At 35.7% G+C, this 27827-nt stretch overlaps 1 protein-coding gene across 1 annotated transcript; it reads left to right on the forward strand.

Moving 5' to 3' along the window:
- On the forward strand, positions 1–24354 carry LOC111869031. The gene is made up of 11 exons (XM_023860217.2): positions 1–228; positions 8230–8376; positions 12369–12473; positions 13539–13685; positions 14368–14483; positions 15802–16010; positions 16527–16648; positions 19729–19958; positions 21286–21456; positions 22627–22758; positions 23660–24354. The coding sequence occupies exons 1-11, from the start codon at positions 183–185 to the stop codon at positions 23801–23803; spliced, it is 1569 nt and encodes a 522-aa protein (XP_023715985.2). The 5' UTR covers positions 1–182; the 3' UTR covers positions 23804–24354.
- Positions 24355–27827: the final 3473 nt, after the last annotated feature.

Genomic DNA, 27827 nt, shown 5'->3' on the forward strand with positions numbered 1-27827 from the left:
TAGTAACGAGAATTAGTCCAGTATTCGAAGAACCATAAATGAGACACTCTGTAACATACGAGTTGTTTGGGAAAACTTGTAAGATGAATCTTATGATGACTATGTCATGTGAAGAAGGAGGTCACATATAAGCGTTTGGTTTTCGCTGTTGACCGCCATTCAGTAGATTTGTGGCCGTGACCATGAGTGTTTCTGCTGCAGTAAGAGTGACGTTGGTGTGCTTCGCGGGTAAGCAACGATAAAGGGAATCTGAAATTCTTTAACAGTGTGTTTGTTAACAGATGTGATTCGAAGTGAGTACAGCTGTGACGTATTAGAAATATTTTACTTATTATGGTTGTGTTTGTTGTTCTTCACCACGATCGACCAATACAAAAGCTAGTCACTTTATTGACTAAGCTAAGGGGCTAGGGTTCAATTCCCGCCAGTTTCTGATATTCTTCTCTCAGCCACTTCGTCCAGACTGGCTCTGGGGATCATTCAGACTTCTATGAAATAGGCACCATGGATAAAGAGGCCAGAGCATGAAGCTGCATGCTCACAACCATCTAGTGTACAAATTAATCGTGCTTCTATGTTCCCTGTATACATTCATGACACTGTATTTTAGTATAACTTTATTTTACGACTATATTGTTGTGAAATAAACTGGTTCCTTTTTGCCAACACGTAGGCCTACGTGTATTTTGCCTAATATTCAAATAACTGAAATTTCTCAAAAAGTAACAGTTGGGAGGAAGTGTGAATAAGCTGGAGGAAAGTAAAAACAGAAAACTTTAATAATTGGTACTCTTCGCTAAATATTATTGGTCTATAGTGATCAAATCAAGAAGGATTAATTGGCTGCGGGCATGTAACCTTGTGGGGGAAAAGAGAAATCTTACAAAATTTTACACGTTAAATATGAATGTAATATATCACTTGGAATATACTAAAAGCGCAAAAAGAAAAATAATTTTAAAATGAGCCAGGGACCAGTGGCAGGTTTTGTGGATCGGTAATTAACATTCGGGTTCCATAGAAGTGGGAAATTTTTTTATTAACTAATTGACCACGAACTTCTGAAGGATTATTCGGCTCCATGGAGTTTGCCAGTTAGTTGGTTGTTAGAGTCTGTGACTATAGGCCAGAACCCCTTTGCATGGGGAAAATTAAGAAGAATGAATAAATTAAGAAGTCGCGTAATCCTGGACGAAGTCCAAATCTCTAACTCATGCGGTTTCAGTAAATAAAAAACCAGCCTGGAGCACAGAATCAAGAATCTAAGAGACTGCTGAATTCGAAGGAGAAAAACTCACACTACATGAGAAAGTAGAAATTACAGAGTTCGTGGGAAAAGCAAGGCGTATTGTTTGTCTTCTTAAACAGAAAGTCAATTGTAGGGGACAGCGGAAAGAGCTATGGCTTTTGACAAAGGATGCGATTCTTTCAACTGATGCTGGGAAAATATGACGGAAATATAAAAATGTATTTCTACGAAAAGAATTGAGATTGTGTGGCCGTGACAATGTTACACATACGTTTTCACATCGTTTTTAATAAACTGTTTAGTTTATACTGAAAATTAATAGAGCAGTATAGTGTACAAAAAATTATTGCATTAGACACTGATGATTTAAACGCATCTTGCTTCTGTAAAAAACGGAACATGTTAAGAGGAGAGGGGACACCATCAGTTCATTCCAGAATATTTTGTTCTACACTTTGTACATTTCTAACCTACACCTAAACGACCCTGTTTGTTTGTAGAAGAACAATTTAAACTTTCGGTATATTGGTGCTAATTTTATTATCTGTGGGGCAGGCTTAGTATAATTCCATTGGCCGATATATGTAAAATTGCCCCTGTGGTTATTTAATTAATTGCCTAACCATGAATCTGTAAATTTGAGTCGAACCATAGCTCCACGTATTCCTAACATCGCTCTATATGTAAATGAGTGGTTAGCTTCACCTTTCGACAGCTTTAGCCCCCATAAATAAGCCGCCGGTACCCATTGGATAAGAGGATAGATGATCCCTACAGCCGGTCTAGACACAATGGTGAGGAGAAAGGCTTCTGTAACCGCAGGAAAACGAATTCCGGACGTCCGGCTCATAGTCGAGTGAATGTACTGACGGATATAAGCTGAGTGTGGGCCCATGTGTGTTCCTCGCTTTTCAGAACCCTGTATACTTTATGGTTGTAGTCCACCGAACCAGATGTGGGTCACACTCGCTCTCACTAACTGACCGCATTTAGCTTTGTAACGCTTTTATTTGTTGCTTCACTATTGTTCACTTTTCATTATTTTAAACTACTCTAATAAGAGAAACGTTATGTAGGACCTATAAAATATGATTTTCCTTCACATGAATTTTATTCCCCGGAATAATTAGTGATAAGAAGAGATAATTCCCCGTGTGGAGACACGTAAGAATATTTCGATCATAGCCATGCGACTCGTAGAAAGCGACGAAAGGGGAACCCAGTGCCTGGGTTTATAACTGGACCACCCTGTCACTGGGGGACATAAATACAAGGGCCTGGTCCTCCAGGTTGGGGGTTGGACGCAAGGCTGACGACCTTGCTCTTTGAAAAAAATTGTTGCAAAATCCAAAGAAGTGAAAATCAGACCAAATCTGGCAGAATATTCTAAGGAAGGTTACGGTTCAAAAATTGTTGTTTTGCCAGTGACGATGAAGAGAGAATCATCGACATGAACAATACGTACTAATTTTTCACCAACTTCTCCTTCATTCTTCTTCCCCTTTCTTCTTGTTCCCCTTCTCTCGTTTCTTTCTCTTTATTCTCCAGATCCCATTTTACTTCATTCTCTTCTTTCAAGCTGAATGAGCACACAGGAGACGAAATCTGCAACAAGAAGGCCGCTGATCAGACATTTCTTGTGATTGCAGTTCGTGGCGATTGATGGAATTACTGTATTAATCCACACTTGTCAACCTATATTAATTATTACTCTTATATCAACATTCTCACTTTAAACCAAGCAGGAAGAGTGGATGAGTAATTGAATTTTTTTTTTATTTGCGCTACAGCCCTCATTTGGGCCTAGGCCTACCCCCATGAAACTCTTCGTTTCACTTCGGTTTTTCTAGATCTTGCACATACGGCAGGACTCCTTGGGCGGGTAATCAGCTCGTCGCAAGGCCTCTACCTGTACACAAACACAGAAAAACGCATACAAACATCCATGCCTTGAGTGGGAGAGTAATTGAATTGCTTAATAATTTTCCCCGTCCTTCAAGAGATTCAGTTAGATCCACACCCACCAATATCGCAATGTCAGGTATTCTGTGATTATCCTTGAATGTACTTCCCTCATTCTGATGCAGAAAATAAAAACAATTACATTTTCTTTCAGAATGCCTGTATTTAAATTTAGGCTATATCGCAAAAAGTATTGTTATATAAGTATTAAAATTGTGTTATTTTTGCTCGACCAAACTACGAGTTACTTTCTACCCCTTTCAATGTTAGCGGTGATTTTTTTTTTTACTCTTACATTAGGCCTCGTTTCCATCTTATAATCCTCGATGAGCGGATAGAAATGACTAAGGTTATAGCCGACAGCTGGCAAAGTGTGTCAAAGTTCTCTCAATTTTACGGTGTTATTAAGACCGCATCATTTCATGTTGGCAGAAAAATAAATTTCCTCTAGAATTTTCTCCTATCGTGAGTCAGTATAGTGGATAGCTACTAAAACGTACGACCTTAGGACTACATTACATTTTATTCTGACCAGAAGAAATACATGCAATATCACGGTGAGTTAGCAAGCGTTAGAATGAGGGCATATTCTACAGATAAAGAAAGAGCGTGATATGATAGAAAATATCCTTCAGGCGAATTTCGAAGGAAATATTTACTTAAAAGCTAATTAAGTGTAAGTGGGCTTGTAATTAGAGCGTTTCACTTTCTCGGTCCTTCCTGGGTGGAATGTGACGTAAGATTCCTGTTTCAGAGTTCGATATACCGGATGGCGCAAGGGAAATTAGCCTTTAAAGGCGTTAATAATTAATGGTTCTGCGGATTTCAATGAAGTCGTGTAGAACATACAAAAATTATGCATATATAAAGATTCACTCAGTTCGGTTGATTCATTACACAGGAAAATAGTTTCCGTTTTGAAAGTTAAGCACCATATCATTAATGTTGATAGAGGGTATGGAGGAAATATCTTTCATTATAAAAGATACAAATAAAAAAAAATCTTTCATCCTATATTTCCGCATTAGACGTAAATGATTGATCAGTTTTATGCCATCAGCGCAAATTTGACAGAAGACTATAGGTGTTCCAGGATCTGTCTGAACCTGCCGGGAATTGAACCATATTTATTCAGTTCTTAGCCGGCTCATACACAAGTAACTGACGTGAAATAATATATGAAATTTCTCGATTTAGCCTGAAATGGATACCTTGTGGACATTTTTGAATCCCTTTAATGGTATTTATATGCAACCCGCCTTAATTATGTTACGCCTTCTTTCACTGCAACACTTCAGATTTTCGTATAGCTACACGTGTTTCCTTTTCCGGATGTCTAACTGCGTAGAAAACATTGAAGTGACTGTTTCTCCAAATTTCATACTCCGAGAGTACTGGTTCTATTAATCAAATATAAACAAACTCCGTGGCCTGTAGTCCGCAAGCCAACTATCCCGACCGAGCGACCGCCGCTTGTCAGCGAAGTTAGTGCCAACTTTAGCGGATAGAGGGTATCGCGTGTTCAGCGCAACAAATCCCCACGGCCGTTAATTTCGGTTTTATAGACCGGAGCCGCTCTATCCTTGAAATAACTCCTCAGTTATCCTCACGAGGCTGAGTGGACCCCTTTCAAGACCCACTACTTCTCATAAAATCTGGTAGCGCCGGGAATCGAACCCGGACCTCTGGATCTGTAGCCAGGAACTCTGACCACTAGACCATAGTGGCGGTATTAATGAAATATACTATGAGAAATGTCGTGCATTTTTATATTCAGTGAAGGGTGAAAAATTAAAATTAAATCATTACAATGCGCCGTCTGACTGAAGGAAACAGGACTGTAAAGTTAGACGTCTGTCTGAAGCACATAGTATTTGTGATTTTATATAAAGTCTCTCTTTGTGCTTTGTTTTGGTCTTAAACCTCTACTGTTCATTTCATAGATGTTCGTGGTAATCGTTTGACGTAATATCAGCGTATTAATACTGTTTTATATTCTACTCTACTACATTTGAGGAGCCGGAATAGCGCAGTCGGTATATCTACTGGCTACGGGCTGGACGACCGAGGGGTCGGAGTTCTAGTCTTTGTAAGGTCAAGAATTTCTTCTCATATACGTTTTCCAGACCGGCTCTGGGTCCACCCAGCCTCCTATCCAATGGGTACCGGAGTCTCTTTCACTGGGGTTAAAGCGGCAGGGGCGTGAAGCTGACCACTCACCTCCAACTAGTGCCGAGGTCAATAAAACATGGATCTATACATCCACCCCCCCCCCATGCGTCTCCATGGCGTAGTGCTTAATTACTTAAGCACAGGGACAGCTTTACCTTACTACGTGTTCAGATCGGTGTGCTCATCTCCAGGTGATCACAGGAGATACATAACTCTCTTCACTGGATTTCTGGACTAATATATCTGATGATGATCACACCGAAACCTGTAGTGAAGCACAAAATAAAACAGTATTAACATGTTAATATTGGTTTTGTTTGCTTATGAAAGTGTTGTGTTGACGGAGTGTCAGTCGAGATTCGAAATGGGAACAACCCGAATGCAAATCAGAAACCTTACCGCTTGAGCGAACTTACGCATTCATAGCATTCGTATTGACAGCCTGTATTGACAGAAAAAATCACCAGTATAAATATTGCACTGCATGGAGCCTAAGACATGTTGCAGATAAAATTAGCCAATGATATAAATCAAGATTACGGTCTACTTGGATGTGACACCGTATACATTGGTAGATGGGTACCAACTATTTAGAAGAACCTGCTGCCCTCATCTTCACGTCAGATCTACTTACGTTGAAGACAGAGGCAGAAATATTTCTCACCCTGAAGATGGAAGTATTAGGTTCCTTTGAAACGTTCGTACCCATCTCTCACACTACTCGTATTGCGCCACATCCAAGAATGACGTAACCTTGACACTTATCATCATAGACGCACATATTATTGTTTACAAAGTTAAAACTCAACATTAATAACCTACTTTTGCCATTTGTTATTCTGGACTTCCATAACACAGCCAGCCTTTTAACCTTAACACAATGGTCTGCAAGACCATGCTGTATGGTTCGGGCCGTTATGATGTTCCCGTATGTTCCATTCAAATGCTTTTCTGCTCTGGATCTTGTTTAACTTTCAGTAAAAGGTTACGTGTGTTGCAACTAGGCTACTGGAGCTCTGGAAGTGTGTTAAGTTTTCATAAAATTCACATCACTTATTTAGCCGATAGGATGTGAGGCGAGGAGAGGAAGGTAAGAGAAAGCGACAGCCAAAGGATTTTGATACATAAATTATCATGTGTCTCGAATGAAGTGACACATTTGGACAGACGTTTAAAATATAAACCTGAACTGAATAAATTTGCAATAAGGTCATTCTGAGTAAAATCTATGTAAGTAACGATATAATTAAATATACATCGACTTTAAAACTTGTACAATAAAATTATAAAAATGGATTTAGAATTCAGTTCGTATAAGTAAACCAATATACCATATTTTTCTTTTAGTCCGATGAGTTAATTTGTAAATACAAAGTTGACACTAACTTCGCTGACAAGCGGCGGTCGCTCTGTCGGTATAGTTCGCTTGCGGACTAAATCCACGGAGTTTTTTTTTGTGTGTGTTACATACAGCAAATAGAAGCAAGCGGAGCGTAGAGAATGTGGGTCTCGAAATATATTCGCCATCTCACTTCCTATAAGAGTTGCTAGGATTAAAATGAAACATTTACGATTCGAAATTTGTTTTTCCAGTTACAAACCAAGATATGTATTATTACGTCGAAATAATGCAGGACTTTTTTCATTGCATTGTTTCTGTCTATAACATACGCAACATTTGAAAACTTGCTTTGCTGCCATCTGCAAATGGCAGTGGTTACCATATAAATTTAATAATTACAAAATTTCGGGTTCGATGCCGACTGCAGACAGTAATGTAAGAAATATTAAAAGCAAATATGAAATATGTATCAATATAATGACTGAAAATTGCTTGAAGATGGGATAAGAGTCAGATCTCGAAAAATTGAGGATAATTTCGTAAATATGCCACAAGTGACAAAGAATTCGAAATTGAGGTATAATGAAACAGTCATTGTCACAAACCTACCCCAATCGCCAAATATCGTGTTCGTCTTTTCTCGGCTTCTTTGTTATAATCATCCTAACATAAACCAGATAAGACTTCGCGATGGTCGCCATGTGGAATAATATATTCTTTAAAAGACACAGCTGTTTGGTTAAGATACAAAAGATAACCAGAGGAAAAATGGAAATAAAAATAAAAACTACAAATACTAACTCTAGTTACTTAGGTCCATCATTTGTGTGACAGAATCCATCTACATTTCAGACGCACGGCACTACTTTGTCTTCGGTGTTCATTTGAATTTATAGTGTCATTACCTAGTATTTTAATCTGAAAATATTAATTAATTGAAATAAGAAAACCCAGCTTCTGTCAAATTATGAAAAATTAAAACATTCCAATCTAAAAGAAAAAGGTTCTTCTTGTCAAACACTGACAACTTTTAGATACATCAAATAACAATACTGAATACTGCTTACAAGTTGCGTGTTATTAATGAGAGGCTATCGTTTTATCCCCGGCTATTATTTCAGTTTCAATATTTAATAAACCCCCCTCGTTGGTGTCTCCAACTTATCGTGGTGAGGGGGTTTGAGTATGCCAAAGACCCTGAGAGCTATGCCAGCGGTAGCGTAGCTACTGGCAGGGCCTCCCTTGCTGGACAGGTCAAAGGGTAAGCATCAAACGAAGAGGGACACCAAAAACCAAAAACTGATGCCGGAAGCAGCGTCATCAGCAGCGACTTGAAGCACAGANACCTGTATTACGTATTTTTTTCAAACGTAATGACGTAATTACTGTAAATGCGAAACAGTAATTATGTATTGTTATAGGAATTAAATATAAATGGAAGGATATACTTCCAGATTAACCCCAAAGCTTGCTCTTTTCCGTAATGGACTACTTTTCCTTGCAGCAAGTGTGATCAGGGCGGACGTCGATCACTACCACCTGAAACTGAGAGTCCCCTGTCTGGAGGATGGCCGGTTCTACCGAAACCCCAGAGCAGAGCCCGAGAGGGTGTGGACTACTTCCGAATGCTCGAAATACTATCTCTGTCTTGGTGAGTAATCAGGATAAGAAGGCTGAACAATTAATTACGTTCTTAAAGTTGAGAACACCTGCAGTATCAATAACACCACAACAATATATACAACACAAGGGAAATTATGGTTATGATGATATCCCACGAATTAAGTAAAAAGTAAAAAAATGTAAAGGTATCCCTGTAACAGGCCGTGGAGGCCCATAAGGTTGTGAGATGTTGAAGTTCCCACATTGTCTAGATAATCGGGATCATAGATGGCGGCAAGGTTGTCAGCCCTCCGCGCCTGCCGCCCTTTACCCCCAAGAACATTCCAAAAATATTCCTGGTACTCATATCTGTTAGTGGCTGAGTCGATCCCAGGGCCATGGTGCGGCTGGAAGGATTAGGTCAATCGAAAAAGAAATCCAATGACCTCATCGGGATTCGATCCTGCGACTTTCTGGCTGGTAGCATAGTGCCTCAACCAACTAATTACACTTAAATTTCTTTGAAAGCAAGAACTGGAATGTTGACGTAGTGTAGTACGTACATTTCTCAACTTCTACATTTCTTGAAAATGTTTCACGAAAGTTTTATATTGCTGTTGCTAATATTATAGCTGGCTTAATTACTTCTTATTCTAGTTTCCACATACTATATCTCTAATTAGTTTTTCCAAATTCGTATACTTATTTATATTTTTACACTTAAGTTCCTTGAACATGGCTGCCTAATGGGTATGTTGTTCTTGTTGTTGCTGTTATTATTATTATTATTATTATTATTGCAAGTAAATAATGCAACTTTATTGAATTATTAATATCATCATGATTATCACTTCATTGTGTTGGCACTCAAATTTCCTGTGGCCCCTCAGATTGCGTATACAATCTGGACATCGGATATTTATTTTAGGAGTTCATGAATTCACTAGCCTACGCTACATAATTTGTTCCACAGAGAAAGCGTCGTTAAATAAGTTAAGAAATAAACATTACCCCAGAGAAATATTCGTATTCTGCTATCGTTTTATTTAATCTGTATCAAATGTTTTCCTCTGTTTGACACATATCCCTTCTCCTCGTTGTCGAAGGATTATTTCGACCATAGCAAGAGAGCTTAATACCTATATGCAATGTTGTTATATTTCGATGCTGCTATTATATTCACATGTAAGGTAACCTCCCCCCTCAAATTCAGGTACTGCGGTAATTTGCCAAAGCAAATGTAATAATGTGTAAATGTAATATAAAGTAAAGGTTATACTTCATCCATATGAACAAAAATGAAATTTTGCCAGTAATTTTTAGTATAGGTCTCTATCTGTGATGCTTTTTAGCCTACAGAAAGCTTACAGACGTTTCGGAGATATGTATTGTCATCATCTACATGTAAGATTTGAGGCTTTCACGGCGGTGACTATGAAGAAAGCANTTAACACCACATATACACGGTGCCAAATCCCAGAAGACTGCTTTCTTCATCATCTACATATTCGAAAAAATCTCAGCTAGCAACGAAGAAGAAACAAGCAACAACCAGAGTGCTTATGCTTGTTTCTTCCTTGTTACTTGGCTTATTTCGACTTCAAATGGAGGTAGCAAGTTCCTCTAAAATGTTAATAAAATTCTACCAGACCACACGGCGTCACATCCGATAAGATTTTATTCTTTACGTTCACCGCTGTGAGAACTACATATCTAATGCCTAGACTAGATGTAAATACTCCACCGCATTCAGTTCAGTGCAGATTCGGGAATGCAACATGTTGGCGGGCGTATACAAAAGCAGACCGAGCCCTATGACCTCCCCAGAGTTAAGTTTATGCATTTTGTTTAAAGAACGCGTATGTAAGTTCGCCTTACTACGGCGGCAACTTCTCTGTCAGCGGTGCGAGGCGCATACTTGCAACAGGAGCTGCGATGTTCTTCCACTGTCGTTTCTTGGAGCTAAAAGAGAATACATGGAATTTTAGGTGGGATGTTGAAATATTTTAATATTCGTTTAAGTAAATTTAAAGTAGCATATACCTTGAGGCTTTTTATACTTCGCTGGCCTTCGTTTTAAATTATTCCTAATATAAATCTTACTACAAGTACATTGTATGTCAGAAATTATATTTCCTTGTGTTTCGTTAAATACTTGCATTTTTCTTGTCGAAAATATTTCAAATTGAATTTGTAGATATCGAACCAGATTCCTTCTTGTATCATGTAACAATCTTTGCTTACTGGACAGTTTTATTTTAATAAAAAATCGACTTAAACTTCGTACAATGTAATTATTATTTTGGGTCGGTATGAACAAAGAATTACATTAAGAATTTCTAGTGTAAATACGTGTATGAAAGTTAACCGGCATTCTGAGAGCAGCTTTGGACATAAAACATACGATGTGTTGTTATGCGATAATTGTATTTACGTTTTGCAATACACGAATAAATTAACATCAAAAGTACTGTTTTCTGGGATACAACGCCGTGCATTCCGTTGAAAGTTGACATTCAACGAACTACATAACGTTATATCCCAAAAATAGTACTCTCCGAAACCACTGTTGTGAGAACTTAAAATTCTACAACATAATATCAGACAACAAAGAGCAAATCCTTGTCATGGGGACTTCGAAACCTGAATTGTTCTAATTCCTCTCGGAGCAGGGATATTTTCACGTTTCTGTTTTGAGGCAGAGGTCTAGCATAGGTCTGATATTCCATTCACACTGCCTATTTAAATACAGCTTGGGGAACCTGTAGGATTCGCACAGCTAAAAACTCGACTGACCTGTAACGCTAGAAAGAAAAAATAACACTGAAGATAATTGCCCCGCTTGAAGTTGCTGTGCCACACACTCAGACACTGCCAGATATGGCTAATTTAAAAACCGCCAATAACAAAATCCGTCATAGAATACCATCATGAGGAACTTCAATCCAATTTCCGTGATCAGGATCTATTATATATTCACATTTGCTTTCGGTATGAGCACCACAGGATTTTTTCCTTCAGATATAAAACATAACAACAAATCCCGGAAGATACAATAACCTGCGATACATGATAAGAAACATGGAACCTAACATCGTAATAATGGAACAATAAAAGTAGTCAAAATTACATGTATCATAACGATTATAACTATTAACCATAATATGGATCCATATTAGGATATTTCATTACCGAGTGGCATATTTAGGAATACTTCATGATGACGATCCAGATAGGGGTGCAGCAGTCACAAAATAAAAAAGTTAAAACAGTGATATTAGACTGGTTTAATTTATGATAAATTTGTTGTGATGACGGCCAAAAAAACCACATCATGGCACACAACAGGATGCAAACAATAAAGATAACACGAAAGTGATGAGAATTACCTACTGTATATAGTTCATTTCCTCAGATATCACCTACATCTAAACCAGATTGAACATACGTGAATTACAAGAAATCTCTTGAAATTTAGGTAAAATATGATATTGAAAAGTAACAAGAAGTGCCGCATTATTATTTTCTTTTTTTACACATACTTTTCTCCTCTTGTGTCTAACTATACAAATCTCTTAGCTTAAACATTTTACATTCATGACTGGAGAGTAAAATAGCTTTGGAAAGACATGGTTGTGGCCTGTTCCAAGATTCTACAGTATTGAAGACTAAGGAAAAACACAAGAATATTAATCACAGATAAGTGACAGATCAAGATTTGAACAGGGTACATCTCGAATTCAAATAACAGTTTAGAATATTGTCACTATCCTATACTGTTTACTCATGCATTTATTAATTTTCAAAGTATCTCACTATAAAATTTAATTTTGTGTAACCTATTATATAATTTTCAAGAATATAGACATATTTGTAAGTATTTAGCACACTCATATTTTAATACATCTTTCAGTTCTGTAGTTAATTTTTTTTTTCATAACTTTACAGGAAAATTCATTTATCTGCCTACCCATTAGTTACAGCCTTCATTTCTAATTAAGAATTCTTCTCAAGGTCATGCAGCTTTCATTGTATTTTCAGATGGTGAAGTGTTTGGATTCAAATGTTCCACGGGCCTCCTCTTTGATGTCAACAGGCAGATATGTGACTTTAAGTTAAACGTAGACAATTGTGATGTAGTGACAGGTGAGTTCATGTAAGAAGCGACACATCTAGATCGCGCGCTCTCTCTCTGTCTCTTCCTTGATTTCAATAGATAAAATGGTGGTGGTTTACAGATCATTTTTATAATAGTTACTAACATATTAACTACAATTTCAAATCAGTACATGTTCGTATTTTTCTCCTGTTATGGGAGAAGTTACTGACTCATCACATTTTTCATCACAAATTTCCTTACTTTGAGATATCCTCCAGTCTCCCATAAGGGTCTATTTTGTTATGGTTCTTGTTTCTGGATACTTACTTTTGAACTATAATTACACAAGCTGGACTTCTAATACATTTGAGAACCAGTACTGAACTTAAGGAAAGTATTTATCTTCTAATATACAAATCCCACAAGAAGTGTTACTTCCCTTTTCATCATTGTCTCCCCCCACCCCCCAAGAGTATTGATGCCGGTAATTCACACTTTCACAATGTTGTTTGTATTAGATCATTTGAAATATTAAGCAGAAGGAATGAGAATTAATACATAAATAATAAAATACAGAAGTCATTGATTATTTTTTTTTGTTTAACTATTTTAGAAATTTTTCATTTGTAAATTTTAAAATACTTATTGGAAAGTTTTTCTTTATGAATACGCTACTTAATTCACATAAATGTTTGTCTTCATTATAACTTTCACAACGATTACATTCATTGAAATATGAAATGGATATGTCAATAACAAATAAAATGCACATAAAATTTTTTGTGAGATATGATGATGAAAAAGACGTACATTATATTTGGGAAAATATGAAACTTTTAGAAAGAAATATACAAATTAAATGAACTATGAAGAGTTCTCTCTGGGATATAACGCCGTGTAGTCTGTTGAAAGTCAACTGAAATTTCAAAGGAGCATGTTGCCTCCATCTTCAGAATTGATGAATAAGCCAAGTAAGATACCAGCATCAAGCAGGTAGCAAGCAGTCTCCTATCTACCACCATTGTGAGAACATCAGATCCTATTTAGATAAATTACTTTAAAACATGAATTGTATTTTGAGTCACAAATAAATTGTAAGGGACTTGTTTCAGAGGCAAAGGTGCCACGGCCATTATTAGAAGCTGCTGAATGTGAAAATCCTGACCACTTGGGATGTGGAGATGGCTCATGTTTCCCCAGTCAGTTTTTCTGTGATGGCAGTGTAGACTGTGCTGATGGCTCTGATGAGGGATGGTGCGGTAAGTAGTGAAATTTCAAACTTCTCATGCCTCTTATTAGAACTTCCTTCCCCTCCCTATCTAAAAAATAAAAAAAGCAATGTCAGTCAGCTATTTTTTTTTTCCTTGCCAGCTCTAACAAATAAATTTCTTGCCAGTTCTATTTTCACTCTTAACATATTTACATACAATGTGTAACTCAACAAGTACCAATCTCCTGTGCTTGAGTTTGGAACTTATGACGTTCAAGAGCTTCCACATTATTTTTCATGGGACCTTCTTACCAAACTGTGTTTCTTTTTTCCTTTCTCTATAGCTCAAAAGACATGAATCGTTTATTTCAAAACCTGGCTCCATAGGGAATCAGCATTATAGTGTTTCAGTGCTATACATGTTAAAGGAGAAATTTTCTTCTTAGGTCCCTTCTTCTAGATCTTTAGCTTTACTGTATGTAGAACAAAAAAAAATTAAGCCTAGCACATTACAAACTGCACTAAATGATACCTAGTTGCAGAAGTATGAATATTTTTATTATTTTAACTACAATAATGGAGTAGGAAGATATGCAATAGGATAATGCTGTATTATATTTTTTTTTTTTTGTAAATTAGTTACTGGAATTTACTGAATGCTCCCTGTAGATCAAGTAATTTAATTATGGCAGCCATTTCATGATGCCGACTGTTTTAAATGTATGTTGCAGATGCAGATCATGATCCTAATGCAGCTCTGCCCTGTGATCCACATACCTGTAGGCTTCCAGACTGTTTCTGCTCACGAGATGGAACTCTTATTCCAAGTAACATGGAGCTTTCACAGGTTGACATTTTACTGCTTCTTTATGATAAATGAAATGTAATACAGTAGGCTCATTTTGTGATTATTCATTGTGTGACAAGTATTACCAAATACCCAGTTCATGTAAAATGTTCTGTTTTTATTGCATTCTTCATATTAAATCCATAACATGAACATACAATGCAAAGTGTCAATCTGTACGTTATATCTCCAAAAGTACAAGATATTTCATATAAGCCATTAAATTACACAATGTTATGTTTCTTTTAACTTTCATTTTAATATTTCTGACAATACCCAGAAGGAATAATTTGTCTGTAGTCAGTGCAATAACACTACTTTGATTAGTTTTATTAAGAATAACATTTATGACTACATACATCTTCAATGTTGATTAGCTCCATAAAGAGTAGATTTTTATCAGCAACAAATAACTGTTAATGAGCAAAGTGTGTTTCAAAATTGTAAAGAATGCCTTTGGAAGTTCTGTCCATTATTGTGACCTTCAGTTATTTCTTGTGTGTTCCTATGATCTTTATGTAATGGTGGAGAGAGATACCAAGAGCTGATTCTGATGAATAGAAGAGCAAAGAATTGATATTAAATGATGCTATTTTCCATACTTGTATATGAAAAAAAGGCTTGGGTACAAGCACAAGGCTGTTAGTAATATTCAGGCATTCAAGTAGCAGAAATAAAACGTTAAGAAGTGTCAAACAAGTATCAGATTAGACAAAATTAAAAATAAATACATGAAGGAGGATGCATAGGTGACTACACAATAAAAATTAGTTAACTTTCCTGAACAAAATGAAAAACAACTTCCAAAATTTGCTCTTCAGCATATACTACAAACATACTGAACTACAGAATGATCATTTAAAAGACTGATTAAACTTGGAACAGGCCGAAGCCTATTCTGTGGAGAGCACAACAAGGAGTTAAGAAAATTTTACCAGTCATTCAGAAAAGTACAGTCCAAAACACATAGAAGACTGAGAAATTCTAACTTGAGAAAGTAGCCCAAATGTGGCGCAGCTTGTGTGCGCTTTCCCACATTATTTGTAAAGCAGCCTAGAGGTTTACAGAAAAACAGTACGACTGTAGATTGTAGCACACTGAGCAAACAGAGAGATATTTTTCAACCAATGTTGGCGCAAACATGCAGGTTCCCAGCAATAAATTAGTATTTCTTCAACACAGTGGAATAATGTCCTGGAATATAAATATCTAAACTATAAGTCAGTACTAGCAGGTTATAATGAATATAGTGCAATATTTTCTTTAGTTTGACAATTTGTTTCATTTTGTTTTCAGTACAACTTTTGGTGTGTTTTAGGTTCCACAGATGATTCTGCTTACATTTGATGATGCTATCAATTTTGAAAACTGGGACCTTTACACACAACAGCTATTTGTTCCTGAGAGGAAGAATGCAAATGGTTGCCCAATTCGTGCCACTTTCTATGTCTCACATCAATATACAAATTACCAACAGACTCAAAAGCTATGGAATGATGGTCATGAAATTGCAGTTCATTCAATCACGTAAGCTGAGATTTCTAATTCTTTTGCATATTCCCTTCAGATTTTCAACTATAAAGTAATGCATATATAGCTACTACAAGAAGCATATTCACACAGAATTGCTAGGTTTTTGGACTTTTTCCATCATCCAGAATTCTAGGTAATAGAGGACATGGCATTTCGGAAACTGGATCTTCTTTCTGTCTTCCGGTGAGAAAGGAAGCCACCTACTCAGTTGGGCCCCTCAGAAAGAGATTAGCTCTTTCTAAGCCAGCATGCTTACAAGCCAACAACTGATGCATATCAGCAAACATCAAAGAATTCACAAATCTGCCAGGGCATTACATTATTTAACCTTCAGGATAAGACTGAGCATGGGAGTTTTAGTAAATATATTTTTCATAAAAAAACACTGAATATAATTATGTGCTGAGTACTATGCATAACAATATAGTGAGACCTTCATTTGTGCACTTGTTGATAATTAGTCAGTTGCTACATCTGAGAAATAACTCTCTGTCCAACATTCTTGAACAGACATCGAGGACCTGAGGAGTGGTGGAGCAGTAATGCTACAATAGAAGACTGGTTTGATGAAATGGTAGGTCAAGCCAACATCATCAACCACTTTGCTGGTGTTCGAATGGAGGACATTAGGGGTAAGTTACTGAAGTTATTGCTAAGTACCATCACAAATAAAACTGTATCTAATATAATGGCAAGACTATGTCATTAATGCATTTAATTTGTTGCATAATTTAGTAAAAGTAAAATATTTCATATTTTTTCCATACGAATATTAGTATGATGGTATATTGAAACAACTTACATTTCATTTAGGTACAGTGAGCTTTGTCAACTGCTGTAGTTGAGATAAATTATAGATTTATAAGGTATGGTTTCAGGCCACTATTATGCTTAAAGAAAGGAAGTAAAATATGACAAGGCTCCTGGTAATTCCATGTACAGAATGTACAAATCTGTTTATTACATGCTTATCCAGCATGGAATTAATATATAACACTCACTGGAAAACCACTTGGGAGACCTACACGTAGATGGGGGATATATGGATGTGGATCTTAAAGAAACAGGATGTGAAGCTGTGGACTGGATTGAAGTGGTCCAGAAGAGGATACAGTGACATACTGCCATGGGAATGGTAATAAACCATTAACATCCACAAAAGGAGGAAGTCTTTTGGCTAGCTGAATAATTGCAAACTGCTCAAAAAAATCTTTAACCATGAAATTATTTTGTTATTTCCAGGTGAAAGAAGTGGTAATTGGACATTATTTCCAAATTTCCCTTCTTTCTAAAATTGAAAGGGTGTGTGACAGAATTTCGAAGCATAATTCTACTAAAAACAGTAATAACTTACACAACATTAAAATGTATTTTCGCTAATAACTGAAAAGGATGAGGTATGATAAATTTAACAGGTTCAAACTATTTGGAAGCACCGAGAAATATTACATACAAAAAAACACCATATTTAGAAGAGTCGTCTGCAGGATATTGTCCTCATGAGTACAGTCACAGTACACAGTGTCACCTTTCCAAACATGTGACAGTGTTGAGTGATACATAATTCCATATTATTACAGGGATGGCTCAGGATAGGGGCCAGCAGAGGGCTCTTGCAAACACTGTAATGAACTTTTGGGTTCCACAAAATGCTGGAAGTTCTTCAGTAGCTGCACAACTTGCAGCTTCTCAAGAAGGGCTCAGTTCCATGAAGTTAATTAAACAACTATCAAATGTGTAAAAAAATTAACAATAACAATACACATTACAGAAAACACTGATGCCACAACAGGATAACAGTGCGAGAAAATAACGAAGAGTAACGAACTCAAACAAATATCTTTTATGAACAGATGACAACAAATGGAATGACAGTGATATATTTTATTTTAATTTGGAACTAATTCGTTTTATATAGAGTAACGGTTTTAGCAAGATAAACGGTTGCCTGATAATGGCTGGGTGAGGCTGAAAGATGTAGCAAAGAGGAGGAATAAATGAAAATAAAGTTGCAATTAAGACAGAAATATATGTATGTATAAGTGATAGCTACTGTCTTCACTCGCTTGGAAACCGGGATCGTGGGTTAGAATCCCACTCAGGACATGGATGTTCAGTTTGTGTATGTGCATTTTTCTGTGTCTGTGTACAGGTAGTGGCCTTGTGACGAGCTGATCACACGCCCAAGGAGTTATACCGAATGTGTAATATCTAGAAAAACCGAAGTGAACAGAGAAGTTCATGGAGGTAGGCCTAGGCCCACTGGGGCTGTAGTGCCAAGGAAAAAAAAGTGATAGCTAGTTATTATAGGGTCTGGAACTTTTTTATGTATCTGAGATTTCCCAAGGAATCAGGTTAGCTGCATATAAGGAAAAAGGATCTTGCTTTGTTGCAAGGTCAATTCATCAAAACTGACAGAAAATACTGGCAGTACTTATATATTTACCCACATGGCAGTGTATTCCAGAAGAACACCAGTTGTAAACATATAAATATAAATAAATACAATTTACTTAAAACAATGGTATTCCTCTATGTAACATTACAATTGTCCTTCTTAAAATTGCACTTTCATTTGTTCTACTTACTCTGCCTCTAAAAATGTTACAGACTTCATCCATATAAATCTAAATTCATCAAGAGAGGCAGTGAAGTTAAAAAACACACATTACAGTGACAATTCATGTTCTGGTACAGATTCTTTCAAGAAGGATTAGGATTACTAATATACATAAATGAGATTAGCTTGAACTAAAGAGAAACAAATAATATGGCTTAAGTTCTTAAATTTACATTAGAATACATATTTAAGTTCACAATTTCTTTCAGAAGTTTTTATTTATAAACAATTCTTACCATAATTTCGATAGTTATAGAATAGGAGGCTGACATAAATGAGTTCATTTTTCTGTAAATAGTTATTTTTTTATGAGATACACGATGTTTCAGGAATTAAATTTATGATGAGCTAACTACAGAAAATAAATTGAAAACATTCATACAGTTAGTTGCAATATTCAACAGTACAGCCATTATATTTTCTCTGAACTACCTATCCACAAACACTTTATCTTGGAACACAGGAAACTGAGACGGCAAAAACGATCAACTAATTTCTCCACTATTAGTTTCTGAACAACTGCAAATATACAGTGAACTGATAAGTTTTGTTTCTACTGATTTCAGTTACAATCAAAAGTTTATTTACATTTCATTGATGTGTTTTCCTTTTTTTGGCATATTTTTACGATGTTTATGATATCAGTATCAACACTACAGTGTGTTGAATGGTAGGATTACTGATGAATGATAAATTATAAAGTATTTGAAAGTGTTTATGCCCCAATCAAAGTAAATCCTGTGGCTTGCCCGGAAGGAGAAAGGAAAACCATGAAAGACCTGTCAGGATAGCTAGTGTCCTGCCTAAGTTTCGAATAAAGGTCCTCCAAAATATGTCAGGAGCAATACCACTGATCTGCTCAGTACATTTCATTGATGTTACACCTTATCTTTGATGATTAGAATTTGTTGAAAGAACGGACTTACACTTTTGAAATAGTTCATACATCCACTATAATATACACTGAACTAACAATTCAACATAAACATGTTTCAATACATAACAGAAAACTATAGCTGTCATATCACTAGTATCAGAATTGCGAGGCTCAGTGTCTTTCTCTATAACATAGTTGTCCTTCTTCTTTTTCAGGGATGAGAGTGCCTTTCTTACGAGTTGGTTGGAATCGACAATTCCTCATGATGAAGGAGTTTGGTTTTGTATATGACGCCTCCATGGTAGCCCCTTTCTCAGACCCTCCACTGTGGCCTTACACCTTGGATCATAAGATACCACATCAGTGTACTGGGAACAATCAACGGTGCCCCTCCCGCTCTTACCCTGGCATCTGGGAGATGGTGATGAATCAGCTGGCAATTGATGTATATGAGTTTCTGAGTTACAGAATATCCAGGCTTATCAATTACACTGTTTGTTCCTTGAATAGACACTGGAAAAAGGCTTTCTTCATTTGGAGGAAAAATATGTCTTGTCATATTCATCTATTTCTGAGTCTTGGATCTCTTTATCATATTGATTTGTTATTCTCATTATGCTCAATACATGTCCAACTACTCAAAATGTTTTTGTAATTGGAAGGAAAGCAAATGACTCTAAATGGCCAGGTCAGCTTTGACACTCAAAAGTCAGTCCCATCCACCAATTCTATATTCATAATTGGTACCATCCCTGTGAATTTCTGATGTCTTCCATCACAAATTACTGTAACCAGCAGTATTGTCCACTATCGTTGGACAACTAAAATATGGTAACGTTCACAGGACATGAGGTATAAAATGTTTATCTTTTTCATCTGCAGCCTTCAAGTTCCAAACTTACAGTCTGCACAAACCATACCTTTACTTTCTTTCCTGCTTTCACATTTAGTATATTCTCATGGTATAATTTTTTTCATTTTAAAGAAGGGAATAACAGACACAAGTACATATAACAGAGATGGCTCCAGCAGATGCCAGTAATAAAGAATATGGATTTGAGTAGAAAGATTAATGCTGGGTCCCCATCAAGCAAAAACCCAGGAGGCATGCAGGATGAATCTTTTACATACATATAATGTATAACAACCCAATGAAATACTACTACTACTACTGCTGCTGCTACTACTACTGCTGCTACTACACCTACACCTACAACTACTATTACCACTACTACTACTACTATCACTATTATTATACCCATCAACTAGAATCCAAAGTGGAGATCATAATAATCTGAAGTCTACAATTTTCGGTTTCCTACATTTTGAATTAATATCAGTTTACAATATGATTCATTCTCTGGCTACAATATGTCCTCTTCTTTCTTTTATGTGCCCCACTTCATTATGACAATTTGTCTTTAATTACTGTTAAATTTCTGATTTAATGCTGTCATTCATTACTAACACTTTTGTTTAAATATTAAATTATCTTCAAATGAATACATTATCTGATTTCAGAAAAATGTAGATTACATATGGGTTATACAACAATGTCAGCAGGTGAAAGTGATTTACTTCACTTTAGCTTCAATTTATAATTAACATAAATAAGTAAAACAGCGTGCTATTCAGATCAACTTATACGAGGATCTATTAGACCAAACTGCTCTCACATTCAAAACAGTTTTCAAATCCGAAATCCACATTCTTCAGTCTCAGAAACTTTTTTAAATGTTCAATACATGAGCAAGAACCTCTATCTTTTCCAGGAATACACCTGTGCCATGGTGGACAGTTGTCCACCTCACCTCTCAGGGGAGGAAGTATACAACATGCTCATTCACAACTTCAAACGGCATTACAACACTAACAGAGCTCCATATGGACTTTACTTCCACACAACTTGGTTCAAGAAACCAGAATATCTTGCAGCTTTTAGGGTAAGAACTGTATCATTAATTCATTATACTTCTATGTACAGAATGCAAAAAGTGCTGAGTACACATAACTTCATAAAGCACAAATCTTAATATGCTTAATCTCACTGCTGTTAGATATACATACATTTGTGGAAAATGAGAACATGCATGTACATACCATTTCCTCCAAATAGTCCACACATCATAAAGAGAAACTACAGAAATTATGTGTGTAACTAATTACATTCAGCCTTCAGTTCATGTTTAAAATTAAAGGATGAAAATTGCTAGAATATGGAACATTTGTCTATTAAACCATCTGAGTTGCCCTTAATGTCAAATCACAGTTTCACTCACACTTTTACTTCAAAAGTTCAGAGTTCAAAATTAAATATTATGATTAAGTAGGTAGTCGATTTATTTATTCATCCATTTTGTCTTTAAATTATCACAGTGAACATGAAGTATGAAAGGAATCTTGCTTTGAAATTAAATTAAAGTGGGTACTTTGAGTTATCTACATTCTGAAAACTTATGCTTAACATTTTATGAGCACATTACTTATACAGGGTGATTCACGGAGTTTTACCCCGGCTTATGGTATATATTCCTGGGGTTATTTCCAGCAAAATTTCCTTATAAACGTGTGGTCGATTTTCAATAGTTTCAGAGTAACAATAGATTTTCAAAACGCATCATTGTGAATGCAACGCTATGCTTCAGTGTGGGCGACCATACGTTCCAGTCAGCTATGTCAGCAGATAAGGTAGACTGGTTTGAATGTTGCGCATAGGTAGACAGGCAGAGCGGTTCATATGTGTGCGACGCATTGTGTTCACGTGCAGGGAGACATTTTTGAAAATCTTATGTAAATCCAGTCATCTTCTGAAGCACTACAGTTTAAAGGAAACAGATTGATAGAAGGGTGTGATATGCAACCATTGGTATGTTTACAGAATGGGATGCTGAAAATAATATAATTTTGTAACACAAAATCGATGAAAAATGTNTTTTATATGCATCTGTTATTGTAAGGCTAACAGAAGTTTAATTAAGTCTATAAAACATGGCAAATTATTATTCTGATTTGAAGACAGTTTAAACAAAGCCTGAAAGTCATCAGTCAGCTGATGAAAATTACAAATGAAAGTAAAATTAGCTTAATATTATAATTATTATAAAATGTTACAGAAATTTTTGGATGAGATGGTTAAACTTCCTGATGTGTGGTTTGTGACAAACTGGCAAGCAATTGAATGGATGAAGAAACCAACACCAATTAATCATCTAAGTGAATTTGAACCCTGGAACTGCAAACGACAGGTCTGTAACTTATGCTGGAGTGACAAATATAGTAGCTTAGTCAAGTAAAGTACGGTGAATTCACACTTTCATGACCAATAGATTGTTCATGATAATTGCTTATTCCTTTTGCTATTATGTGCTATATCCATGTCTTTAAGATTGCAAATTAAAGCTATGAAACAAAACAAACATAAATCAATATATGCACTTTTTGCATTGGGTTCAGCATGTACGATACTTTTGGATTAATTCTGAAATCCTCAGCAAAAATAATAAAATACAACATATAAAGATTTTGTATACCATTGTTTTGGGGCATCTTGTAAAATGAAGGAAACCTTAAGCCTCATGTTTATTGATATAAATGGTCATGTGTTACACTTTTCAATTCTAACATTCAGATGGACTTTGATTGAATTTAGTAATGCATACCTTTATTAAAAAACAACAAAAAAATATTAACTTTGGAATTTGAAGACCGAACTGAACCTTCATATTTAAGTAACTGAATATATAATAAATCAAAGAAAAAATCTTCTTATGAAAGTTAAAATAGATATTAATAAGACAAAGACATGTAATATACATACATGTTATCTCTGTAGATAAGCCTTTTTTCTTTGGTACACTTGATACCATTTGCATACAAGGCACAGAACACTCATGGATGCTTATGCACACATCTCTCCAAACTTGCTTAATATGTAAACTTGCTCAGTGTTAGTTTCTTGAATGTACTTATAATGCCATTAGTGAGCAAGTCTTCAACTTGCCAGATTTCTATTTACATTAACCATGTCTGGCTAGATATAATGTTGACATATTTTTTTGTACATATTCAAAACATTCATACCATGCTTGGAATATATCTCAGAATTTATAAAACATTAACTATAATTTTGATTACAACTTGTTATAGCTGGAGCCAAATGAACTTGCCTGCAATATTGGGAAGAGCTGCAAACTGCACAGTAGAGTCCTACAGACGGATCGATTTTTGTATACATGCTATGAGTGCCCCAAACAGTACCCATGGATAAGAAACGAGTTTGGCCTAGATTAAGGTATACATTACTATATGGATAGAGAATTAAATCCATCATTTCCAGGGCACGTGTTGATCTACAGTAAGTGCACAGCAGATTAAAACTTCAGCAGAGCACTTTAAGAGTGTTATGGAGAGTACACAGCAAATCCTGAAGCCAAAAATACCAACTTCATAGTGTTGTAAGAAAATTCAAGAACATATGTGAACCTCCTACTTCTCTGAGATGTCTTAAAATGGCTTACACTTTGGCTTTCTGATACATAAAATCATAAATGTGAATTAATGTCAGTTAATGTGATAGACTGACATGAGGATATTTGTCCAGTTCAACTTTACAGGTCTCTCTTTGACATCCCTGAATCTATTATCTATATAAATAAAAATGTAAATGTTCGTTTTGAGTCTTACCTAAGATCTCCGAAACTTCTTCACCGATCGCTTCGAAATTTTGATACAACGTAGCATTCGAACACCCGCGTGTTTCTGTGTGCCTATTATGTAGATGTCACACCCGTGACAGGTAAAAACAGGTAAAAACCTGCCACATGTTCCGAATCCAGCAGTCGTTTCAATTGTAACGCTAGAACAGTTAGTGTATACTTCCATGGAAATGCAATAACACTTTGCCGTTGCTAGCATTTCCTAAGCAACGGATGAAACTAACTCTTCAATAAGGTATTCCCTATCCCGTCCGAGCGCTGGCTATATGTATAAGAGAGTTTAGCTCCGGCGACTGTTCAGTATCATGAGTGTTGCGAGTATCACGAGGTCACAAGTATCACAAGAGATTCCGAGTGAAATCACAGCATCCGCATCCGTTTTCTTGACTGTTTTCCTTATTTTTCAGTGCAATTGCCGGTGGGATTGAGCTGTGTCGATTGATCTGCATTTGAATTGATTTCGTTAGACTGAGCCACAGCAAAGCATGGCCGGGCACAGCTAGTAGTATATAAATATATAATTCTCAAGTATACCAGTACATACACACCATTCTTTTTCTCTCAACATAGAAATATCACATCTCCTGAACAGCATAAGTGAAAAGAAAGAAAGACTTGAAAACGTGTATTCCATAACGCAATTTACGAAGTTCCCAATGGCATTCTTCGCACTTTATTAAGTTTTCTTGTGATCTGTTTATAAAATTCGACAGCTTATGGCATCCATGAAAAGTCCATTTATGGCATTAAGTAATGTGGACTTCATTGTGGGCCAGTATGTCTGAAAATTGGAATTTGCTGACAACTTTTAATGAAAATCTCCTGCACTTAATTTTTAAGAAATGTGTCAAACAGTTTAGGAGCTGATACTAAGTCACAGATAGATGGCAATGCATGATCTGCAACAAATTTTTTCAAGGACCTCCAATATAAAATGTTCTAGAAACCATCCCGATGGTTCTGAAGTTTAAAGATAATATAAGAAAAAAAATGATTTTCTATAATTATCTCATAAACCACACGACTTACCAAAAAAGTGTATTGGGCATAAAATGTGTTAATTTTTCTCTACAACTTTTGTTTGAAACATTTCTTCCTTCAATAAATATTTAGTGAGTTATATTTAAATGTTCACAGAAACACACATAGGTCTTAATGACAAGTGCCAATTACATTTGTCCAATTTTAACAATAACATGAACTGGTCAACAACTTTTAGTGAAAGTATTCCATTTCAAATTTTAAAAATATCTGTCCAGTGGTTTAGGTACTTATATCATGTCACAGACAGCCCAACATGACCACCACATACAGCATTTTTTATAGTTTGTAAAGAATGTCTAAAAACTAACAAGTATGCTTCTTTTGGTGAAAACAGCCAAGCAACGACTAGCAGAGAAACAAGCAGTTGGAATTTAAATTGTTAAAGGGAGAATATGGGTACATCCTATTCTCTACAGCACAGAGAATATGATCCAGAACATTTTTTTTTCCCCAGATGAACAGTGGCCACTTAGATTGGGGAAGTAGACATCACTGTTTCATATCAATTATTTTTGTTGAAAATATATTAAATCTTCAGTTTTGAAATTTCATCTCAGAAAGAAATATGTCAGTCTATGAGACTTTAGCCTGCAAACACACCTGAGGACAATCTGTGTAAATGAAAGCTTCAACAGCCAATGTTCATCTCTTGAGCCTGAGTCAAAGTGATTTCCTGACATTGTGAATATCATGTTGGGGTCCTCCTCACTTACTCAAGAGAACAAAATTGATGCATGTTTATACCTACCACAAAAGTTCTGCAAAGTGAGGAAGAAATTAAGATGCTCTTTGTAAACCACAGATTAATCAGATAGCAAAAACTATTGCCAGATAAATAAAGTAGTGCAAAACATTGTACCTCCAAAAGTTTTAGTTGTATTTGAATGTAATAAAAATGTGTATTTAAAAATAATGTTCTATTCCCCGTCAACCCATAATTTTTAGCCATGCAAATGTAACCCTACCTATTCCTGAAACCACATTTAGCTTGTATTATATTTTTATTGCTAGATAGGTGTATATTTAATTAAAATTGCTAAACAGTTTGAAAATTTCTGGTAGAGATTATTTTGCTCGCCACAGCAAGAGTGAGAGAGAGAGTGCATGTGTGTGCGCACACAATATACCTCAACATCAAACTAGAATTTTTAATTGGTCATTAACATTAACTTTTTAGGGTTCAATTTGAAGAGACCTTTAACATTTAAAAATTCTGAACGGTAAACAGTAGCCAGTTTGGAGAAATAATGATACTTTTCTGGTGTAGGCAAGACAGTGTCACAGAACACAGTCATGCAGGCACATGTGTAAGGTCTTTTTGTCACATCAAACAGCTGTTATTTCAGTTGGGGCTCACTGCAAAATTTTGAAAAACCCTATCATGGCAACAAAATGAAAGAGTATATTTAGACATGAATACAAATCCAAAATAATATATNAAAAATTAAAACATCACTCTAAGAATTTTATTCTTGTTTTATACTATAACTTCTGTTTTATATAATCTGATTTATTGTATTTTTACATCAAGTGTTTTATATAATTAACAGTATTGTATCCAATTTTATTAGTACTGCAGTTCAGTGGTGTATATATGTTAACCATGTATTTTCCTGATGATGCCTATTGATAGCCGAAACATGTAGCAGAGCCGAAACTAGGCACTGATCTTGATATCTGTTGTGTTGTGATGGTTGTAATAAAGAGGTTTTATATTGTAACACAACAGGATGCATGAAATTAAAAAAAAAATTTGTGGGAAGTGAGAAGATTTTCAAAAAGCAAGATAAGATGGTGGTGTGCATTAACTTTCCAGACATTGTTTAAAATACTGAAGAACAAATCAAATAAATGGCATATACTAAGCCTAACTAACTAAAATGTTTCCCATCCTTTGTGAGTGTATACTGGTGAAATCTGATTTGCAATCTCAGCTTCTGACTGTGATTCACATAATGGGATAATATCTGTTAGGCACAGGAACTGCAAACGGCACAGATAGTAACCAGATGTATCATAAAGGATAATTTTCATAAGATAAAAGTGTGAAACAATGGTAGGCTAATACAATTACTGAGTTTTTTTAATATTATCCATTGCCACTTTTTTTGTTTAAAAACAACGTTTAAGAGACAGACTGTGTCTGTCCTCAAGTAAAACCCTACTCATGACGGCCCAATCGATAGAGCCAGTCCCTGTAACTGCATTATTTTCATTACAAGTGTAGTAATGTAAATATGTCATTTGATAGAAAAATAAACAGTTACAGATTCCTCTACAGCTTACATACCACTACCATAACATATGTTTTACAGTTAAGTATAATGGCTGATTCACAATCATCATTCACATCCATTATGTCAAAAACAATCATAGCATTTACAACCCATGACATAGTATAGTGTATGTACATAAGTTTACTTTTCTTAGTTGGTTATTTAATGACACTGTATGTACTAAAATTATATAGCATTATATCCATAAGTAGCATCAAAATTTGAACTGCTTCATGTGTTACACCTGTTATTCAGGTCTGATATAAATCGATGTGTTTA

This window comes from Cryptotermes secundus, unplaced genomic scaffold (assembly GCF_002891405.2).
Source record: "Cryptotermes secundus unplaced genomic scaffold, Csec_1.0 scaffold70, whole genome shotgun sequence".
In the NCBI taxonomy this organism is placed as follows: Eukaryota; Metazoa; Arthropoda; class Insecta; order Blattodea; family Kalotermitidae; genus Cryptotermes; species Cryptotermes secundus.